Genomic DNA, 22,448 nt, shown 5'->3' with positions numbered 1-22,448 from the left:
CTTTTAAGTTAGGGGGCGCTAGCGAGCCAATTTTGTGCGCCTATTCCCAAACCCTTAAAATACGTAAATCTTCACCAGACTTGATGCAGCCGCCAATTTTGGTGAGTTTTTGAATATGGTAAGCCCCTCAAAAAGGCAATTAATTTGCCGTAATAATAATAATTCAGAATTCCTTCAGTTTCAATAGGGCCTTCGCCGCTGTCGGCGCTCGGGCCCTAATAAGTCATTATGATAGTAGCCTACTTTTACTTTTAATTCTTAAAGTACATTTAAAATCAGGTACTTTTTACTTTTAGTTAAGTAGGATTATCATTGTGGTAATTCTACTTTTACTAAAGTAACTATGTCTTTGGTTATTTGTACTTAAGTACTGAGATTCAGTACTTTCTCCACCATTGGCTTTACAACAGTACTGCCTAGTGGTATAATAATAGAGATAGAACACAACAAATATGACATCACATTTTAACAAAATCCTCAGGTCTAAACTTACCTCTACATTCTTGCACAGGTTTGATGTCAAATTTGTATAAGCTGCTAGTTCAGTCTCTCTACAAACACAGCTAACACCGCACACTAAAGCTCTTGTCTTTTTGCACTTGAAGCCGAAGTAGTCGCTTGTCCAGGGGTTCACTGATCAACTTCAGCAGAATTGGTTTGGCTTTTAGCTTGGTCTGCACCACGGGTGTCTGACTTGTCCGTCTCCATCCTTCCCATCATTTACTGCAGTAGTTTCCGGGGGTCCAAGTTTTTTGTTTTACTCAATAACTGTTAAAATGTAACGAAGTAAATGCAAAATTACAGATTTTAAAAACTAAAACTTTAAGTAGGAGTACTCAAAAAAAATACTGAGTAATTGTAATTTGTTACTTTCCACCTTTGGTGTAGTGATTACAGCCTCTTAGTGAGTTTATATCATCTCATCTTTCTCTCTGTTTTATTACAGCATCTGCATTTAGGATTGTGCTGCTGGGAAAAAGAGAGGACAAACAGACAAAAATTGGTAACTTTATAATCGGGAACCCAATTTTTCATTACCAAAAAACTTCCCCAACCAGGCAATGTGTGGCCAACTGTGGAGAGTGGAGAGGAAAACCATTAACGGTTGTGAAAACTCCAGACATGTTCAGTCTGTCTGAGGAGAACTTGAGAAGAGAGGTGAAGAACTGTGTGACTCTTTGTCCTCCTGGACCAAATGTTCTGCTGCTGTTAGTGAACCCTTCTAAATTCACAGAGAAGAACAGACAAACACTGAAGTTCATCCTGAGTTTGTTTGGTCAAGATGCCTTTGAGTACTTAATGATCATTGTGACACATCAGTGGAAAGAAATGACAGTCCCTGTTAATGAACTCCTTAAAGACTGTGGAGGAAGACACTACAGAATGTCTGAAGAAAACCGTGGATCATTAATGGAGAAGATTGAAGAAACAGCAAATAAAAACAACAAAACCCCACCACCTGTGTCTGGACACATCAAACCAGCTTTGAACCTTGTTCTCTGTGGGAGGAGAGGAGCAGGGAAGACTTCAGCAGCCAAGGTCATTTTAGGTCAGACAGAGTTTCCTTCAGTGTCCAACTCATCAGAGTGTGTTAAACATCAGGGAGAGGTGTGTGGACGTTGGGTTTCCCTGGTGGAGCTGCCAGCCTTGTATGGAGAACCTCAGGAGGCAGTGATGGAGGAATCCTTCAGGTCTATCTCCCTCTGTGATCCTGAGGGAGTTCATGCCTTCATCCTGGTCCTACCTGTGGGTCCCCTCACTGATGAAGACCAGGGAGAGTTAGAGGCCATCCAGAACACATTCAGCTCTGCAGTCAATGACTTCACTATGATCCTGTTCACAATGGAGTCAGATCCTACAGCTCCAGCTGTTGTTAACTTTCTAAAGGGCAACAAGGACATCCAGGAGCTCTCTGAGAGCTGTAGAGGAAGATATGTTCTCAATATCAACGACAAGCAGCAGATCCCAGAGCTGTTGGATGGTGTGGAAAAGATGAGAGTCGCTGAGTCCAGATTCTTCACAAAGGACATGTTCACCAAGGCTCAGATGACGAAGGTTGTAGAGCAGGAGAGCGCTATTGCGAGACTTAAAGCTGAACTGCAGGAAGTTAAAAAGAAGAGTGAGGTGGAAGGTGATGATGAACATCAGAGCAGAGAGTGTCTCAGGATGGTGCTGATTGGGAAGACTGGCAATGGGAAGAGTGCAACTGGAAACACCATTCTGGGCAAAAAACATTTTACATCTAAAGCGAGCTTAAACTCTGTCACAAAGTTTTGCGAGAAAGCAAGAGGAGAGATTGATGGACAGCCTGTTGCTGTGGTCGACACTCCCGGCTTGTTTGACACGACTCTGTCCAATGATGACATTCAACTGGAGCTTCTGAAATGCATCAGCATGTTGTCTCCTGGACCTCATGTCTTCTTACTGGTGCTGCAGATTGGTCGCTTTACACAGGAGGAAAAGGACTCTGTGGAACTGATCAAGAAATATTTTGGTAAGAAGTCAGGAGACTTCATCATCATTATATTCACCAGAGGAGATGATCTCAGTCAGTCAATTGAGAGTTATATAGAAGACTCAGATGACTTTTTGAAAAAACTGGTACGTGACTGTGGAGGAAAATACCAGGTCTTCAATAATATGGTTAAGAATGATAACACACAAGTCAGAGAGCTGCTGAAGAAGTCCAACAAAATGATGAAACAAAATGGCAGCAACTGCTACACCTTAGAGATGTTCCAGGAGGCCGAGGAAGCCATACAGAAGGAAGTGAAGAGGATCCTGAAGGAGAAAGAAGAAGAAATGCAGAGACAGAGGGAGGAGCTTCAAAGAAAACATGAGGAGGAAATGGAAGCAGTGAAGAGAAGAATGGAACAAGAGAAAGCAGATATTGAACATGAGAGAGCTGAACTGTGTGATGTTAAAAAGAAGAGTGAGGTGGAAGGTGATGATAAACATCAGAGCAATGAGTGTCTCAGGATGGTGCTGATTGGGAAGACTGGCAATGGGAAGAGTGCAACTGGAAACACCATTCTGGGCAAAAAACATTTTACATCTGAAAGCAGCCCAAACTCTGTCACTCAGTTTTGTGAGAAAGCAACAGGAGAGATTGATGGACAGCCTGTTGCTGTGGTCGACACTCCCGGCTTGTTTGACACGACTCTGTCCAATGATGACGTTCAACTGGAGCTTCTGAAATGCATCAGCATGTTGTCTCCTGGACCTCATGTCTTCTTACTGGTGCTGCAGATTGGTCGCTTTACACAGGAGGAAAAGGACTCTGTGGAACTGATCAAGAAATATTTTGGTAAGAAGTCAGGAGACTTCATCATCATTATATTCACCAGAGGAGATGATCTCAGTCAGTCAATTGAGAGTTATATAGAAGACTCAGATGACTTTCTGAAAAAACTGGTACGTGACTGTGGAGGAAGATACCAGGTCTTCAATAATATGGTTAAGAATGATAACACACAAGTCAGAGAGCTGCTGAAGAAGTCCAACAAAATGCTGGAGGAAAATGGCGGCAACTGCTACACCTCAGAGATGTTCCAAGAGGCCGAGGAAGCCATACAGAAGGAAGTGGAGAAGATCATGAAGGAGAAAGGAAAAAGAAATGCAGAGACAGAGGGAGGAGCTTCAAAGAAAACATGAGGAGGAAATGGAAGCAGTGAAGAGAAGAATGGAACAAGAGAAAGCAGATATTGAACATGAGAGAGCCAAACAACTTGAAGAAATGGAGGAAAACATCAAGAAGGAGCGCAAGGAGAGAAAGAAAGAACAGGAAATGAGAGAAGAAGAAGACAGGAAGAAGAGAACGCAGGAAGAACTTCAACGACAGGAGTGGGAGCAAACACTTGGAGCTCTTAAGTCAGAATCAGAAGAAAAGTTGGAGCAGAGTAAAGAAGAGATGAGAAGGAAACGAGAGGACTGGGAAAAGGAAAGAGACGAATGGTGGGACAAACGAAATCAAGAAAATGAACAGAAACGACATGAGGAGCAAACAAGACTTAAAAAACTCCAAGAAGAATATGAGCAGGAAAGAGAAAAAAATGAAAAGAAAAGAAAAGAGAAGATCGAAACAGAAGAGAACAGGAGGAAAAGGAGAGAAAAGAATTGGAGGAAAACTATAAGAAACAACTGGAGGACATGAAGAAGAAATATGAAGAGGAGGCGAGAAAATTGTTAAATTGATAATTTTACATTTATCTAAATGAAGCATTTCCATGACAACCTAAATAAACATTTAGAAACCTAAACATTTATTTGGGCAAAGACATAACAAAAGACCACATTTTGAATGAACACAGTGTAATAACTTTATGTATTCTACTCAAATGAAGCATATGACCTGCTGGATTAATACAGACTTCACAAAAATGGTAAATGTACTGTATTATTCATATAAAAAAGCAAGCTTAGATTATATGTCATCATTTTTTTATGAAGATCAATGAGGTCCAGCATTACCTAATAAATTGTAGAGCACCAACAGGTCTTCATTCATAAATAAAATCCAAGGTTTGTACATGATAAAAAGTAGGTGTAAAATAATCCACCGTTTGATACTTTTTTGTTTTTGTACCATGGAAAACAAAATACATGCATTAAACAGCATTCTTAATCTTTATTTTGAAAAATGGAAACTCAAAGCTCTTAAGACGATATAAAATACTGCCAAACGTTATTCATGAGTCTTTAAAGACTATCCGAGAAGAATGCCTAGTAGTACTGGAGGGAGCAGCATTGGGCTGATAACCAACATCCAACAAAATGTGCAAAGCCTATTCAATAAATGAAGCTTGAGTAAAACCGCTTGTCACCTTCTTGCTCAGCAAGAATTAATTAATCACAGTGACGATAAATCTGTTTCCCCGTTTCCCCGGCACACAGACTGAACATGTCTTTTAGGGCTGTCATTGACTAAAGAAATGCTTCATCGACTAACACTGCTGATTTTGTCGACTAATCAATTAGTTGATTTAATTGAATGATCTGTAAAACTGAGTTTCTCCACAAGGAATCATGCAAAAGCACCATGTTAAATCTTGTGTTTACCAGATGTGCTCTTCTCTGCAACCGTTCAAGGCAGATGGCCAACCACCTAGAGACAGGTTCTGTACGATGTTTCTGCCTGATGGAAGTTTTTCTTCTTCACCGCCGCACTAAGTGCATTTGCTTTTAGTGGAACTGTTGAGTGTCTGTAAATTATAAAGTGTGGTCTAGACCTACTCTATCTGTATGATTTGACACTATGAATAAGATTGAATTTTCTGGTTTATTTATAAATACCCTATTATTGTCATTTATTTATTTTATATTTTATTTAGCCAGTGGATCTTCTCAGACCATTCAGTAAAATAATCCATAACTTAAACTTATTTCTGGGGCATTGCACAAGACAAGCTTATGTATTGTCTATAGGTCAATCCGAATTTAGTGTCCTACTCAAAATCTAATTCTGGCAATACATCATACTAAGTCATTAAAACCAGGAAGGCAGACTTCAAATATGCAGAAGAATGTATTAACATGAATACTAGACCGAACACTGAAAACTGGAAAGGACTTGAAACTTTATATTTCACTGGAACTATTTTACAGAAGACCTTTCTAGAAGTGATACATGTAGGCCAGCTCCTCCTCAATCTCCCTCGTACGTGTCCATTGTCAGCGTCATTTCCCCGCTTCCCATTCATTTCTATGGGAGCAGACGTGCAATGCATTCTGGTAGCTTCGCGGGGACTTTTGAGAAGCGGGGTGTCGAGTCCATGGATGGGAGGCATTAATGTTGAAGGGAAAGAAATAAAATGTTGCCAGCTAGCTGATGATACATCTATTTACTTAAAAGATGAATTTCATGTTTAAAAAGTTATATTCAGGATTAGCGTTAAATATTAAAAAATGTACCCTTTTTCCACTCAAAGAAAGCAATATGCATACAACAGAATTTGAGGGTATTCCTGTTAAAGAGGAAGTAACATACTTAGGAGTTAATATTTTGTAAAAATCAGACAGAAAGGATGAAATCCAATTTTCAACCTCTCATTCCAAAAGTTAAAAATAAATTTGATAGATGGCTCATGAGAGATTTATCACTCAAAGGTCGGGTACTTTTATCCAAAACTGAAGGATTATCCAGAGTAGTTTGTCTGGCCAAAGTCTTAGATGTTCCAAAACCTTTTATTAAGAAAATAGATATTACAATATTTAATTTCGTATGGAAAAACAAGCCTCACTATTTAAATAAAAATACTTTATGTAATCCATACAATCAAGGAGGTTTGAATGTTCTTGATTTCCATACATCTAATATAATGTTCAAGGTGAACTGGATTAAACATTATAAAAATACAGATAAACTGTGGTATTTAATTCCAAACTTTATTTTTCATAAAGTTGGGGGTATTGCATTTTTACTAAAGTGCAATTTTGATAAAAATAAAATCCCTCTTCAGCTATCTAACTTTCAGACAGATTCTTTTATGTTGGCTTCTTATTTATGTTTATTTAAGTATTTCCCACACACATTTGATATAGAATAATAAAGATGTAAAGTATAAGAACAAGTCAATATTTTATCCCAACTGGGTCCAAAACAATATTTTATTAATTTCCCAGTTGATTAATGACAACGGTCATTTGCTTACATATTCAGAATTCTTAATGAAGTGTAATATTCCAATAATTGCACGAGAATATAGCATATTATTTGATGCTGTACCCACGGGTTAAGACTGCTGCAGGGTAGTAATGTGTCTAATGACCAGTCAACATTTAGAACAGATGTTTTATTAAACAGCATTGACATAAAGGATATAAAGTGCAATAATAGATATTTTAGACATTTGACACATTGCCCCACAGTTGCTCGATGCAAACATTACTGGAATAACCACTGTGGGAATATCAATTGGAATTTGATTTGGACCTATTATAATAAATATGTTGTTAGTAATAAAGTAAATGAAATATATTTCAAAATTGTCCATGGCATCTACCCAACAAATCAAATTTTAAAGAAATATAAATCTGATCTTTCTGAATCCTGCATATTTTGTAGTGTTTTCACAGAGACGACTACACATTTGTTTTGTGAATGTTTTTATGTCAGATTGTTCTGTATTGATGTGGAGGATGTATTTCATGTATTGTGTGGCTCTAGGATAAAATACAAAGTAAAGACATTATTTTTTCACTATGAAGGAAATTATTTGAATAAATGCCATGTGTTCATTTTGAATCTTTTAATTTTATTTGGAAAATGTTATATCCATAAATGTAAATGGTCTGAAAGAAAACCGAATATTCACCAATTTAAAAATGACATGAAATTATATTTTGAAACTTCAAAAGGACTCTTTAAGGACTCTTTAAATTTCATGCGCCCCTTTTTTCATATATGTATGTATGCATTTAATGTTTTCACTGTGTTTGTGTATTTGTACTTGAGTAATAAAGTTTTTTGAAGAAAACAAAAAAGAGTCCATGGATGGGTCGAGTCAACCCACTTCTCATTTAGGAGGCAACGGAGCAATACATCCATGATATCGCCACTGAATCAAATCACATTCTGATTCAAAAGGTACCAATTCAATTTAATTAAATATATACCGTATATACACTCACCTAAAGGATTATTAGGAACACCATACTAATATCGTGTTTGACCCCCTTTCGCCTTCAGAACTGCCTTAATTCTTTGTAGCATTGATTCAACAGTATGCTGGAAGCATTCTTTAGAAATGTTGGCTCATATTGAGAGGATAGCATCTTGCAGTTGATGGAGATTTGTGGGATGCACATCCAGGGCATGAAGCTCCCGTTCCACCACATCCCAAAGATGTTCTATTGGGTTGAGATCAGGTGACTGTGGGGGCCATTTTAGTACAGTGAACTCATTGTCATGTTCAAGAAACCAATTTGAAATGATTTGAGCTTTGTGACCTGGTGCATTATCCTGCTGGAAGTAGCCATCAGATGATGGGTACATGGTGGTCATAAAAGGATGGACATGGTCAGAAACAATGCTCAGGTAGGCTGTGGCATTTAAACAATACCCAATTGGTACTAAGGGGCCTAAAGTGTGCCAAGAAAACATTCCCCACACCATTACTCCACCACCAGCAGCCTGCCCAGTGGTAACAAGGCATGACGGATCCATGTTCTCATTCTGTTTACGACAAATTCTGACTCTACCATCTGAAGGTCTCAACAGAAATCAAGACTCATCAGACCAGGTAACATTTTTCCAGTCTTCAACTGTCCAATTTTGGTGAGCTCGTGCAAATTGTAGCCTCATTTTCCTATTTTTATTGGAGATGAGTGGTACCCGGTGGAGTCTTCTGCTGGTGTAGCCCATCAGCCTCAAGGTTGTGCGTGTTGTTGCTTCACAAATGCTTTGCTGCATACCTCAGTTGTAACAAGTGGTTATTTGAGTCAAAGTTGATCTTCCATTAGCTGGAATCAGTCGGCCCATTCTCCTCTGACCTCTAGCATCAACAAGGCATTTTCGTGGAGATTTGAATCTGAAAATCAATTTTCTTTTTTAAACCCAATCCTCTAAAGGCAATGTCTAACATATATAATTATATATATATATATATAACTTTAATGACGTTATCATTTGTGAATAATGTGAAAAACTAAACTAAAAACTATGTTTTAAAAATGCCTTAAATAATCAATCTTTTCTATGAGGTTTTGGGCTAACTAAATAGCACTTGTGACCCTTTGCAAACACGTGACCACGACCACGTGACGACGCCATGACGGACGGCAGAATCACCAGAAGCACAAGCTAAACAGTGTATTAGACGAGCGGAAAGTTTCATTAGTTTCAAATAAATAACACTAAATAAACTGTAATAATAATAAACTACTACTACCTTCTTCTTCATGGCTTCTTCAGACATTGTTTAAATTCACCTAACCTGGTCCCTGTCTCGATCCTGCCGGTAGCTAGCTTGCCCCGCTAGCCGTTAGCTGCCGTCCGGTGAGTGTAGTCAGCCAGGCTTCTGTGATAATCATCCCAATAACAATCCATGGAGTTGCGGTGGTGTGGCTATGTCTTCCAGTTACTGAAGGCTAGCTTTAGCTTGCGCTTGGAGCAGCAAGTTCATCTGCCTGTTGCCCCTATATCTGTCTCGTTCTTTCCAACTCTTGTGAGGCTAGCATTCGTCTGTATACTCGGATTCGAATAAATAAGGACGACCATATAACTCAAAAGGCTCTTACGTGTGTTGTATATCTGCTATATTCGCCATAGTTACGTTACTCCAAGCTTCTTCCCTTGTAAACAAATCTGCCCTTCACTCTTCACACACTACGCTCCGATCGGCACACTACTGTTTACCTTTTCCTGCTACAACTAGCAGCTAGCAGCTACTACCGCACTACTGTTTTTTTAGGGGGGAATACACTTCAAGACGTGACATGACCTGTCCTCTGGAGGACATAGCCACACCACCGTGGATTGTTATTGGGATGATTATCAGAGGATGGCAGCTAGCAGCTAACGGCTATCAGCTAGCAGGGCAAGCTAGCTACAGGCACGTACCGTTGTTCACTGGCTGAGCCAATGCATCTTTCTAATGGATGCCTGAACGCATCCCAGCTCTGGGAAATAATTCATCACACGTTAATCCATGCAGTAAATCACGGAGTGTCTATGATCAGTATTAACCACACATAATGTAACATCTAACCATCGTCTTATCTGTGATTATATTTGCTGCTGACCGGTGGATATTTCGATGCGATGGGCAGCAGCTAGCGAGCAGTCCAAAGCTAACAGAGTGATATGGCTCTGGCTGCAGCTAGCTGGTCGGCTAACCGGGGTAGGAGCTCCGCAGACCCGCATTTAATTCGGTTGTTTGGCCTTTTTTAAGCTAGTTTCCGTGCCATGTCATCTTTAATTTAACCAATATTTTTTGTATCCGTGTTAAGTTAAATGATCAAGGGAACGGCTTACTTTTTGGGATATGTAGGTCACTGAATAACCGATGATAGTTATGTGGGACCTGTTAGCAGGAACAGCTGGTTAGCACGGCAGCTAGCTGGGTGAGGAAGTTTTATTATTATTATTTATCAGTCATTTAAAACAGAAAGGCAATACATATACATGCTTGTGTTGGTGAGGATTACTCTGCAGATTGTGTATGTGAGAACAAGAACAGCGAACACACTCGTTTGACTTGCCGTCCGTCTACAGAATAGCTCTTCCGCCGTCCGTCATGGCGTTCATAATTCGCGGGAGTCGAGTGTGACGTCACGTGCAAAGGGTCTATAGTGTGCACCTGGACCCTCCGCAGCGTTGTAAAGGAAGGTCTGGCAAAAGCGAGACTACATGGACTCTAATGGGAGTCACTGTCCAAAGGCAATACCATCAGCTACAGTCAGTAAACAATAAACTATCAATCAAACAACCAATCCCTTCCAGAGTACCTGTGCTTGGAGGATGAGCCTTGCCGAGTGTGTGTGAGCAGCTCAGCTGTCTGAGTTGAGGTTTCTACAGCAGGCGTCCTTGACCTGAGGTCGAGGCTGAACTCTGGTACCAAACAGCGGCATTTCTGAGTCCACTCAACACTCTCTGCAGCACATATCTGCTTTTTGTTGCCTTCTTCTATATCGAGCTGTCCAGTCCTTGCTGTTTGGATGAAGCCATTCATTTTGGCGTGACTTTGACAGCGCATAACTTTACATCTGAAGCGTTTCAAGACTCTATTTGTAAAAAAATGTTTTTGTTTATTTCTAAAGAAACACGACAATGTATAAAAGGCTCCATTACTGTAGTTTATATGGTATCGATGGTGCGTTGCTGTGTAGAGAGGAATCTGCCGACACTGTTTCTTGATTATAAAGGTTTATTTACATCAAAGAAATCAGCATCTTGTACAAGCTCTGCAGAGCTCGGAGAGGACCGCTTCTCAGATTCTCAAAAGTCACTCTAAAGTTCTTTATTTGAAGATGGTATATATGCTATAATATGTGTAACATAGATGGGGGAGGAAACAATACTTTGACCAATGGCTATCATCCTTTTGGAACCAAGCCAACAAGGGCATCCCTAATTATTTCCAGATGTTTCCAGAGAAGTGTCCAGCGAATGTAGGCTAAAGTTCATACGAGTTTCTTTGTTACCAAAAACTTAAGACAAAGTTTATAAAAGGTCTGTTAAAAGTCCACATACTACATTACCTTGTATCTCACATTATGGCTCATTAGCAGACGTTTTTCTAAAAATAGGCAAACGATTGTGTCATAACCGCGAGATGTTGCACAGTAGAGAAATTACCGTACAGTACAGGAGAAGCTCACAGGCAGTTTCGACTTACATTAAACAATATATACTATATATTTTGTATATATATATACAATACACAATAATTATCCTGTGCCTATGTTATCTCCTTACATATAGGGGAGAGTGGGGTAAGATGAGCCAGTTTTTACTTATGTGGATGTCCAGGCAAAGGAAATTGAGACAGAAGTACAATGAAAACATCTACTGTTAATTTGGGATGTTGCCTATCAACTGAAAATATAAGAATGCACCTATGACAAAGAGCCTTGAAAATATGACCTCAGAAAAAAAAGTGTTCATGTGACTCAACTTACCCCAGGCTAGGGGTAAGTTGATCCCAGTCAGTGGATAAATTGACCATCCTAGTTTTCACGTTTTAATGCAAGCATAATTTTAAAATATAACTTTCCTCTTTAAAAAAAATTAGTAAATAATACACTTACCTATACAAACAATGTTAATTTTTTTTTAAAGTTACCTCAAACAACACAAAATGTTCCCTTTAATCTTTTATTGTTTTGTATTGGTGAACAATAGTTTTAAACATTTCTGTTAAGTGAAGGACTGCCAGCATAGTTTTCAGGAGCAAGAAATATATGGACATTCCATCCATCAAGGTTGCTGGGAAATATGAGTTCCTCCAACCTTTTGAGGTTTAGGAAGCTTCTTCAGCACATCATTCAGGGAATTTTAACCTATAAAACAAAGACAAGAGCCATGATGAAAAAAATCTGAATCGTTAAGCTTTTCAAGCAATGCTAAAATCATACTAAACAGCCCTGAATACATATCCTGGTAACTGTGGCTGATAAGTAAACACATACCAATTTCTTGTACAGTAAATGTACTTTACTCTTGTATCTTGCTATAGTTGCTATTCAATTGTACTGATATTATGGAATATATTAATTCTGTCACCTGTCCATAACTTTTGGTCAGATTGTCAAAGAACCCCCTCGACTGTAGTTTTGCTGAAGGCTTTAGCTGTGGTTCAATTTACCCCACATCATCTCGCTCACTTTGCCCCATAGTCACCATTTTGGTAAAAACGGCCTAGCTTAGCAATTCAGGCTAATCTTTAGCTTAATGATTCACATGGTTTTATATGTTGACAAATCACCAACATGTACCCTACACAACATTAGACCTAGATACATTTGCTTTGGCACAACAGCTAGTATACCTGCAATGCAGAAAATTTACTTTAACAAGTGAAAAAGTGTTTTGTGGAAAAATGACAACTCACCTCTTGTCCCATGTACTTCTCCTCTTCACAGCAAAATAGAAATTATGGAGTCCTTCAGAATGTATGGTCACCATTGACATATATATAATGGACCAACAGAGCCCGTTGCTCTGGACGGAGACCAGTGAAGGCTATTAGAAGCACTTTTCCGGTGATGGCCAGCTTTACTGCGCAGCCTCCAACTGACAGAGACAACGTAAATGTGACGTGAGCAACGTGTCTGAAAGTTGTAAGTGTTCTGGTAGCTGTGCCAAGAGAAATCTCAATCATTCCCAATCTTACAGAGACGGAGAGTGTAGGTATATGTAAGGAGATAACATAGGCACAGGCTAATTATTGCTAACTAACATGCTAGTTAACATTCGTAATTAAACCTAAACAGCTAATGTAAGTCGAAACTGCCTGCGAGCTTCTCCTGTACTATACGGTAATTCCTCTACTGTGCGACAGTAAGTCACTTGGTTATGACACAATCGTTAGCCTATTTTTACAAAAACGTCTGCTACGGAGCCATAACGTGAGATACAAGGTAATGGAGCCTTTTATATGTTGTCGTGTTTCTTTAGAACTAAACAATGGACAAATAGTCTTTAAACGCTTCAGATGTAAAGTTATTCTCAGTCAAGTGACGTAAAAAAAAAATGGCGGTCAGCGGAATGCTAACAGGAGGTGATGGCCAGTTAGCAACAAAATGGCGCCATGATGGCTCGAGATCTGAAGCGAAGCTTACCCCCTTGCTTGATCCCGACTTGCTCTGACGTCATGCACACGTGGGCAACGATAATCTCACGAGACCAAGGCGGCCGCAGTTCTGAGACGCAGGCAGCTGTCAGTACCCGATCCGTTCCACCTGCACAATCCGTTCTGTGCATGTGCAAGATGACACGTATGCCATGACGTAGGCGCAGATAATAATAGGCTCGTTCGAGATGAGCCAGATCTGCGCAGAATCGATCACCGGCGATCGGCGCCCAATGCATGCCGGTTAGATTTGTGTCCGACTTGATCCCGACTTGCTCTGACGTCATGCACACGTGCAACGCGATAATTTCCCGAGACCAAGGCGGCCGCGGTTTGAGACGCAGGTAGCGCAGTTGCTTTTCACCGACTGCAAGAGCCAGCGGACGCAGGTGGACCCAGTGCATGCTGGGGAACGCCCGGCCTCTCAGCTGATCGAACAGCTGATTGGTTCAGAATCGACTCAACATGATGACGTTTTATATAAACTTTTTATTGATTTTCAATCGGAGGGATTTTAACTGCTATTTGTCTGATTTAAAGGCTTATTCTGTATAGAACACATGTTGTGTGGCTGATAGTTGTGTTTAGAAGTCAGAGAGACTAAATCTGTTCAGATTACGGATCACCTACAGTCTGTTGTTAATTAAAATCAGCAACAGATCGCATGTAGAGAATTTTGACAGCTACTCTGTCATAATAAAAACAACTGGAGACTGTGTAGGAGCTTATATATGGGTCTGATAACATTTTATTAAATCGGAATCGGACCCGAACGGACCACAGTGTTTGTGTCACTTCCTGTTCAGCCTGAAGGCTGCTGGAGTCAGCTGGAAATCTGTCCGACTGTCAGTACCCGATCCGTTCCACCTGCACAATCCGTTCTGCGCATGTGCAAGATGACACGTATGCCATGACGTAGGCGCAGATGATAATGCTGCGTTCATGCCACCTCGAAATAACAGGCACCGCCCCACTGGTTACGTTGTTTCTGCAGCTAGATTCAGTCTAAAATAACGTTAAGCCAAACTTAATGGGAAAAGCAGGCTACAGCTAAATTAAGACATTACAGTAATAACAATAAAGACAAGTATTGAGTGATTGTATTTTAAAATAAGCACAAGTAAAGTAGAACTGACGTAACAGCTGTTATATATGTTAACGTTTATTTTCAAGTTTTATTTTGAGGGTCTTTTAAAGTTTACATGCTGTCTCTGCTAGCGGTTAGCCGAATTAGCTGTTAGCTAAACTAACGTTAGCTTAACTGTGGAGGCTAACGGCAGACCGCTGCAATCAGCTAGCGGTTAGCCAAATTAACCGTTAGCTAAACTAACGTTAGCTTCCCGGGGGAGGCTAACGGCAGACCGCTATAATCACCTAGTGGTCCGCCGAATTAGCTATTAGCTAACTAACGTTAGCTGGAGGCTAGCGTGTGAACATCTTCGCATGCGCAGAACGGATCGTGCAGGTGGAAGCGGTGCCATTATTCCAAGGTGGTGGTGGAATGAACGCAGCATTATCATCTGCGCCCTCACATGCCTGGCATACGTATATCACATCGCATAAACGCATGTGCATTGAATCGATTGAATACCGACTGAGAGCCGGATTTTTGTCCCCGCCCGCTGCTGCCGCCTGCTCTCGTCATTACAGGCGCAGTTCATCTCGAACGAGCCTATTGCTGCGTTCATTCCACCACCACCTTGGAATAACGGCACCGCTTCCACCTGACCCATAGCAAGATGTTCACACGCTAGCCTCCAGCTAACGTTATATATATATATATTATAAATAAAAAAAATAAAAAATATATATATATATATATAAATAAAAATATATATATATATATATATATAAAAATATATATATATATATAAATATATATATATATATATATATAAATATATATATATATAAATATATATATATATATATATATATATATATATATATATATATATATTATATAAATATATATTATATATATATAAATATATATATATATATATATATATATATATATATATATATAATATATATATATATATATATATATATATATATATATATATATATTATATATATATATATATATATACTCTCGGAAAAAAAGTTACAAAAAGGGACCTTTAAGGTACAAAAGCTTGTCACTGGAGTTGGGTACCCTCAAAGGTTTTATTTGTACCTTGAGGGATGAGGAATTTGTACCTTACCTGTTTGTACCTTCTAAGGGACAATACTGTACCTTTGAGGGATCAATAATGTACCTTAAACAAAGGTACAATAAAGTACCTCTGGAAAGGTACAATTTTGTCCCATTAAGGTTACCGCCCCAGTGACAAAGCCATTTTTGTACCTTTAGGTGCAAAAAGTTCCTTTTATTCCTTAAGAAGTGAAATAAATAAAAGGCAAACACTAACTGAATTTTAGACGCGTTTATTATAGTCCTTAAAATGGAAAAGTTTAAATCACAGATTCAATAATAATTCATCTCACAACCAGACAATGTAACATCACAAAACAAAATGCCACAATGTTTTAGGATGTCATGTCCAATATAAAAAACATTTTTGAAAAAATGGAATACATTTTTTTAAGAACCAACTGACAACTTCATACTACCACTCCAAAAGCAAAGGAACAGTCGGCGATATTAGAGAACAGCTGCATGGCAGGGAATAAATACAATGGCACCATTTATCTTTTCCTTCTTTCAATTTCATGAACATCACTAATAACAGTCCTTCCAGAGTTTTTTTGTGATTGTTGCGGGGCAAAAATCCTTGATTATGCGGCACGTTTTCTTAAAAAATGCGATGGAATATGCTATATATGATATTTATGCAATTTTATGCGATGAAATTGCGGGAACTTGCAAAAACTGCAGTTTGATGAAAAAGAAGAAAAAGTGAATTTATGCGGCGAAAGTGCAGCATATTTGAAAAAATGCCCCCCCCCCCCCGCATAAATATTAGGGATGCACCGAATATTCGGCCACCGAAAATTTTCGGCCGAAAATGGCCCAAAAGGGCATTTTCGGTTTTCGGCCGAAATACTTTTATCACCGAAACAATACGGCCGAAAATGTTGTGATGACGTACGAAAAAAAGCGACCTGCCGCGTGTGTCAGTATCCGATCCACCTGCAAAGCGTCTCCTAAGCAAAGAGGTTGAGACGGACCACGGAGTGAAAACAATGAAAAGTACGCTCTTAGAGTCTGTCAGCACACGTTTCACTGAGATCTGTTCGGATCCTCTGCACTTCATCGCGACTGTACTTGATCCGCGTTATAAAGACCATTACTTGGATGCGGAAATAAAGCAGGGCGCACGAGAAATGATCCAGGCCGCGTGGTTCAGTCATAGCCATAAATGCAATGGTACTAATAATTGGCTTAATTTCTTTCGGTGTTTCGGTTTCGGTTTTCGGTCTTGGTTTCCTCTTTTTTCGGTTTCGGCCAAGAATTTTCATTTCGGTGCATCACTAATAAATATGCGGACTTTGGCTGATTATGCGATCGCATAATCGCGTTTTTCTGGAGGGACTGTAATAAGAACAACACTATAGTGCAGAAAAACATAATAGTATTTTATCAAAGACCAAGCAAAACACTTTAGCACACCACACCAAAGTAAAATACATTATAAAAACAATAAATCATGAGTAACTTAAAGGATAAACTACATGACGCTTGAGGTGTTCTGGATTAAAAAACAAGCTTTGAGCTCATCCACAACGCTCTACAACCCTTCCAACACAGCTTAACATAAATGCAGCATACTAACAAACAGTTTATCATCGACACTATGTATCCAAAGCATGAAAATCCATCACCTCGAAAGGGTCAAGTACAGTCCAGTCCTGTTCATATTTCACCAAGTAGGCATAATAGTGATGACAGAAAGAAAGAGGAATTAATAGTTTTCCACATAACGCCCAATCTGTGTGTATGTTTAGAATATATTTGACCTGAAAAAACAAAGGTATTTTTTCACAGTGCAAATGACCCACAACAAAGACATCTCCCACACAGTATTTAACACTGTTAATCACAACCTCTGTTACCGTTGGAGTGTAATGTCCTGAAAATTGACATGTTTGTACCGCTCACTAACAGTTATGGAATGCCTAAGAGCTGAAGGAAGAGACTGTAACAGTGTGTTAACACTGCGTCCCATAACCCTCTCATACTCTCCAAACATATTAGTTGAGGAAAATTCCCAACACTGTCTAAACTGATGACGGCTGCTTAAAGTTGATGTAACATTGACAAAGTTCCTTGAGGAACTAGCTACCTGTTTGAAATACTGATGTTTCCCTTCAAATCTCATGCACCACAAAGACCGTAAAGGACCGTAGGACAGCATTAGACAAGAATAACGGATCAAGTAATGACATTTCGGAGTTATCACATTTCCAAACTCTTTTTCCATACCACACAAAAACTCAGAAATTAATTGGTCAAGAAGAGGAAGAGACTCTTTTTTAACAACCGGTGCCATTACAATGTCGGCAATTTCACGACACAATAAGTAGATTCGCCAGTAACTGCAGCCTTCAGGTACCCTGTGTGCCATCAAGAAGGGAAGTAGGCGGAATAAACACCACTTCTGTGAAGCAGATCCAACACTGGATCCATGTAAAATATTTTCTGAGAAAGGTACAGGCTTATTTGTCCTATCATTTTGTCCAATAGACATCTTTCTTAGTTCCTCATTTAGTTCTTGTATGGTTATACAGTGCCTTGCGAAAGTATTCGGCCCCCTTGAACGTTTCGACCTTTTGCCACATTTCAGGCCTCAAACATAAAGATATAAAACTGTAATTTTTTGTGAAGAATCAACAACAAGTGGTTCCCAATTATGAAGTGGAACGAAATTCATTGGCTATTTCAAACTTTTTTAACAAATAAAAAACTGAAAAAGTGGGCGTGCAAAATTATTCAGCCCCTTTACTTTCAGTGCAGCAAACTCTCCAGAAGTTCAGTGAGGATCTCTGAATAATCCAATGTTGACCTAAATGACTAATGATGATAAATAGAATCCAGCTGTGTGTAATCAAGTCTCGTATAAATGCACCTGCTCTGTGATAGTCTCAGAGGTCCGTTAAAGCGCGAGAGAGCATCATGAAGAACAAGGAACACACCAGGCAGGTCCGATATACTGTTGTGGAGAAGTTTAAAGCCGGATTTGGATACAAAAAGATTTCCCAAGCTTTAAACATCCCAAGGAGCACTGTGCAAGCGATAATATTGAAATGGAAGGAGTATCAGACCACTACAAATCTACGGCGACCCGGCGCCCCTCTAAACTTTCAGCTCATACAATGAGAAGACTGATCAGAGATGCAGCCAAGAGGCCCATGATCACTCTGGATGAACTGCAGAGATCTACAGCTGAGGTGGGAGACTCTGTCCATAGGACAACAATCAGTCGTCGTATACTGCACAAATCCGGCCTTTATGGAAGAGTGGCAAGAAGAAAGCCATTTCTTAAGGATATCCATAAAAGTGTTGTTTAAAGTTTGCCAAAAGCCACCTGGGAGACACACCAAACATGTGGAAGAAGGTGCTGTGGTCAGATGAAACCAAAATCGAACTTTTGGCAACAATGCAAAACGTTATGTTTGGCGTAAAAGCAACACAGCTCATCACCTGGAACACACCATCCGCACTGTCAAACATGGTGGTGGCAGCATCATGGTTTGGGCCTGCTTTTCTTCAGCAGGGACAGGGAAGATGGTTAAAATTGATGGGAAGATGGATGGAGCCAAATACAGGACCATTCTGGAAGAAAACCTGATTGAGTCTGCAAAGACCTGAGACTGGGACGGAGATTAGTCTTCCAACAAGACAATGAACCAAAACATAAAGCAAAATCTACAATGGAATGGTTCACAAATAAACATATCCAGGTGTTAGAATGGCCAAGTCAAAGTCCAGACCTGAATCAATCGAGATTCTGTGGAAAGAACTGAAAACTGCTGTTCACAAACGCGTCTCCATCCAACCTCACTGAGCTCGAGCTGTTTTGCAAGGAGGAATGGGCAAAAATGTCAGTCTCTCGATGTGCAAAACTGATAGAGACATACCCCGCGAACTTACAGCTGTAATCGCAGCAAAAGGTGGCGCTACAAAGTATTAACTTAAGGGGCTGAATAATTTTGCACGCCCAATATTTCAGTTTTTTATTTGTTTAAAAGGTTTGAAATATCCAATAAATTTCGTTCCACTTAATGATTGTGTCCCACTTGTTGTTGATTCTTCACAAAAAATTACAGTTTTATATCTTTATGTTTGAGGCCTGAAATGTGGCAAAAGGTCGAAAAGTTCAAGGGGGCCGAATACTTTCGCAAGGCACTGTATGTTTTTCTTGATGAGCTTTACATACAACAAGCCTCAATACCAACGGTGCTACACCCTCCAAGAAATCATGCATGACATCTGGAGGAAGCGATGTTGTGACGTCAAAGTAATCTAACTGGTCAAATACACATCCACCACGAACTCCATACATTCCTTTGTTTTCTGGATTTTGTTTTACACATTCTAAATGGTATCTGTGTACATCAACATTTCTTAAAACAAAATCTGATTCACTGAAGTTCTTTCTCATCTCAGAGTGAGTAGCCATGCAGTATCTACAGATTCGACCAGCACCAAAAGACATGGTAAATCCACCTATCATGTGAGATGACAGATTGTCTCCCAATATTGCAGCTACAGCTCCAAAAACATGCTTCTCCATGCCATTAACAATGATAGTTAGTCCCTCTGATGACAGTTTCTTAAGGTCATCCAGTAATGGTTTCAAAATTACATCTAGACCAAACTTTTTGACATGAACGTAACGGACAAGCAAATCTAGATGGATATGTTTTAGCTGTGAGCAGTACTTTGAACCTACGTTTCCAACAGTGTAGTAAAATGCACAAAGTTTGTGCTTGTTACGTTTAGAACCCAGCGGATTACACACCTCAAATTCATCCTCATATAGGTGTAACCTTAGAGCATCTGGATTATCTGCAAATACCTTGTGGTCCCTGAAATAAAATCCATCTCTATAATCAGTTAGAACATGTACATCTCTTTCACAGTTTCGCTCTCTTTGCATAGAATCCCAAACATCTTCACGAGAGCAGTATTTCTGAAGTACATCACAAATGGGTACATAAGAGTAGCTTCCAACTTTACGACCACTTGGGTCTCTCAGTGCGTAGTCGACAGGTTCAGTCATTTCAAGGTTGGATTTGCAGTAGTTTTTCAACATATGCGGAGACCTAACAAGTTTTGAGGCCTCTGAAAAAAAGTCAGAGCACTGCAGAACTTCATAAAGTTCAGGACAAGATTCCACATTGAAGCCATTTTTTTCAAGATGATATTTTAGAAATGCATCATAGTTTGCTTTAAAGAAGTCAAACAAAAAATGTACGTCATCCAGTATTTCTTGTTGAACAGTCTGAGGAAGGTGGTTTTTTCCCCTCGATTTCAGAATAAACCCAAAAAGATTCTCTCTAAACTGCACTAACAGTTCATTCATCTCCGGAGGTTCAGGAGGATTGACAGCATCACTGGGCCCCTGATCCTCCTCGCCCACTACCGTTTCCTGTATATCATGAGCAGTGGCTCGTCTGGCTATAATGTCTTTATGCTTCCTGTAAATATGTCGTCGGAAGGACTCATATTTAGAAAATGTTGATTGACAGTTGTTAAGGCCACACATTATGGTAAAATGTGGTTCATGTGCATGAACAAGTCCGATGTGCTGGATTAACTTCACCAATGTGAAGGCTCTTCGAGAGCATTTAGGACAGCTGAATGGTGTACGCATTGCTGTTGTTGATCAAGCTAAAATGTTGATTACCCTGGTCACACTAACAGGTAGAGGCTTGTCACCAACCTCAGACATTTTTAGAACATATCGCTGAATGAAAATCAGGGTGTTCTTCAGGCGAGATGGATATACCACGTTGTAGATTAAGTAAGCACAAAAAGCAGCAATAACACCTTCCTCCAAACCAAGCGCCATGCAGACTGACTGTCCATCCAGTTTGACCACTGCAGGGACCCTTCGAGTGAGCACAGTCCTCCAGTCAGCGACAGCGTCGAGTTGTACAGTAGGATATGGCGATGGTGGCTGATCCTGCAAGAGATCATAAAGTAGTTAAATTACAGAAATCTACCACAAAAAAAAAAAAAAACCTGTTCATATATACACACCTCCCCAAGTATGACGAGAACGTCATTTTTCTCCCTGAACAGGATCGGCAACAGCAGGATTGCAGCTCTGAAATCAATCCCTGAAAATGTAAAAGTAAAAAAAAAAAGGAACTGTATTACGTGAATGTACAGTGTATTTTGCTTAGTTAGACCTTATCTTGTCTGAAGACAAATATAAAAGAAATTAAGCTTAAATGGCTCCACAACACTAGGGATGACCATGGCTGATCAGTGAGTTACTTACCAGGGACATCTTCGGTGAGGGCAGCCTCTCTTTCCTCCAAAGCCAGATCTGCAAGGGGAGATTTCCTTTGAGTCAATCTAAGCACTGTGGGTACCAGGACCTTAAAGCCATCTTCGAATCTTCGGCAGATATTCATTTCATCATGAAGCCGGCCCATTTCCTGAAATAGCTGCAACACAGTACAAACAAAAACCATGTCACAACATTATTATAGGATTTTAAAATTAAATTTCAAAGAGAGCCTTTAGTAATTTAATATGAACTCCAACAAATGTAAGGAAATAAAAAATGTAGACAAACCCCGCATGGACTTTTAAGGAATGGATATTTGTTAATGGCTTCTTCGACAGTCATCCCATTGGCAATCTCTCGCCTTCTCCAAGCGAATGTCATCATCCGTTCTTCCACCATTCGGGCATCTGGCTGTGTCTTCCGGTACTGGTCCTGCAGGACTTTCACATGGCTCGCTACTGAGGTATCATCCTCCCCAATAATATCCACCTCCTACGACACAAAGGGATGACAAACCTTTGCTCATTTGACAGTTGCTTTTCCCCTTTTTAATGTTTATGAAAAATGAGCCCTTGATAATTTATTACATTTTATATAGCGCTTTATCATAGCTACTTAAAGCACTTTACAGGGGGGACTATTTTCTACCATGCTGGGTTAAGGGGCTAACCATTGGGCCACACTG

General features: G+C 39.6%; 1 protein-coding gene across 2 annotated transcripts in view; it reads left to right on the top strand.

Moving 5' to 3' along the window:
• Positions 1 to 22,448, top strand: part of LOC120568397 (GTPase IMAP family member 8-like) — a 109,711-nt gene that overhangs the window by 13,482 nt on the left and 73,781 nt on the right. The window contains exons 6-7 of one of the 2 annotated variants that reach the window (XM_039815912.1): positions 947 to 2,896; positions 3,711 to 4,031. In XM_039815912.1, the coding sequence (XP_039671846.1) occupies positions 947 to 2,896; positions 3,711 to 4,031 (2,271 nt within the window). The other variant, XM_039815913.1, reaches the window with a different exon arrangement.

Source organism: Perca fluviatilis, chromosome 11, assembly GCF_010015445.1.
Source record: "Perca fluviatilis chromosome 11, GENO_Pfluv_1.0, whole genome shotgun sequence".
Taxonomy (NCBI): domain Eukaryota; kingdom Metazoa; phylum Chordata; class Actinopteri; order Perciformes; family Percidae; genus Perca; species Perca fluviatilis.
This window is presented reverse-complemented; position numbering and strand designations above follow the sequence as displayed.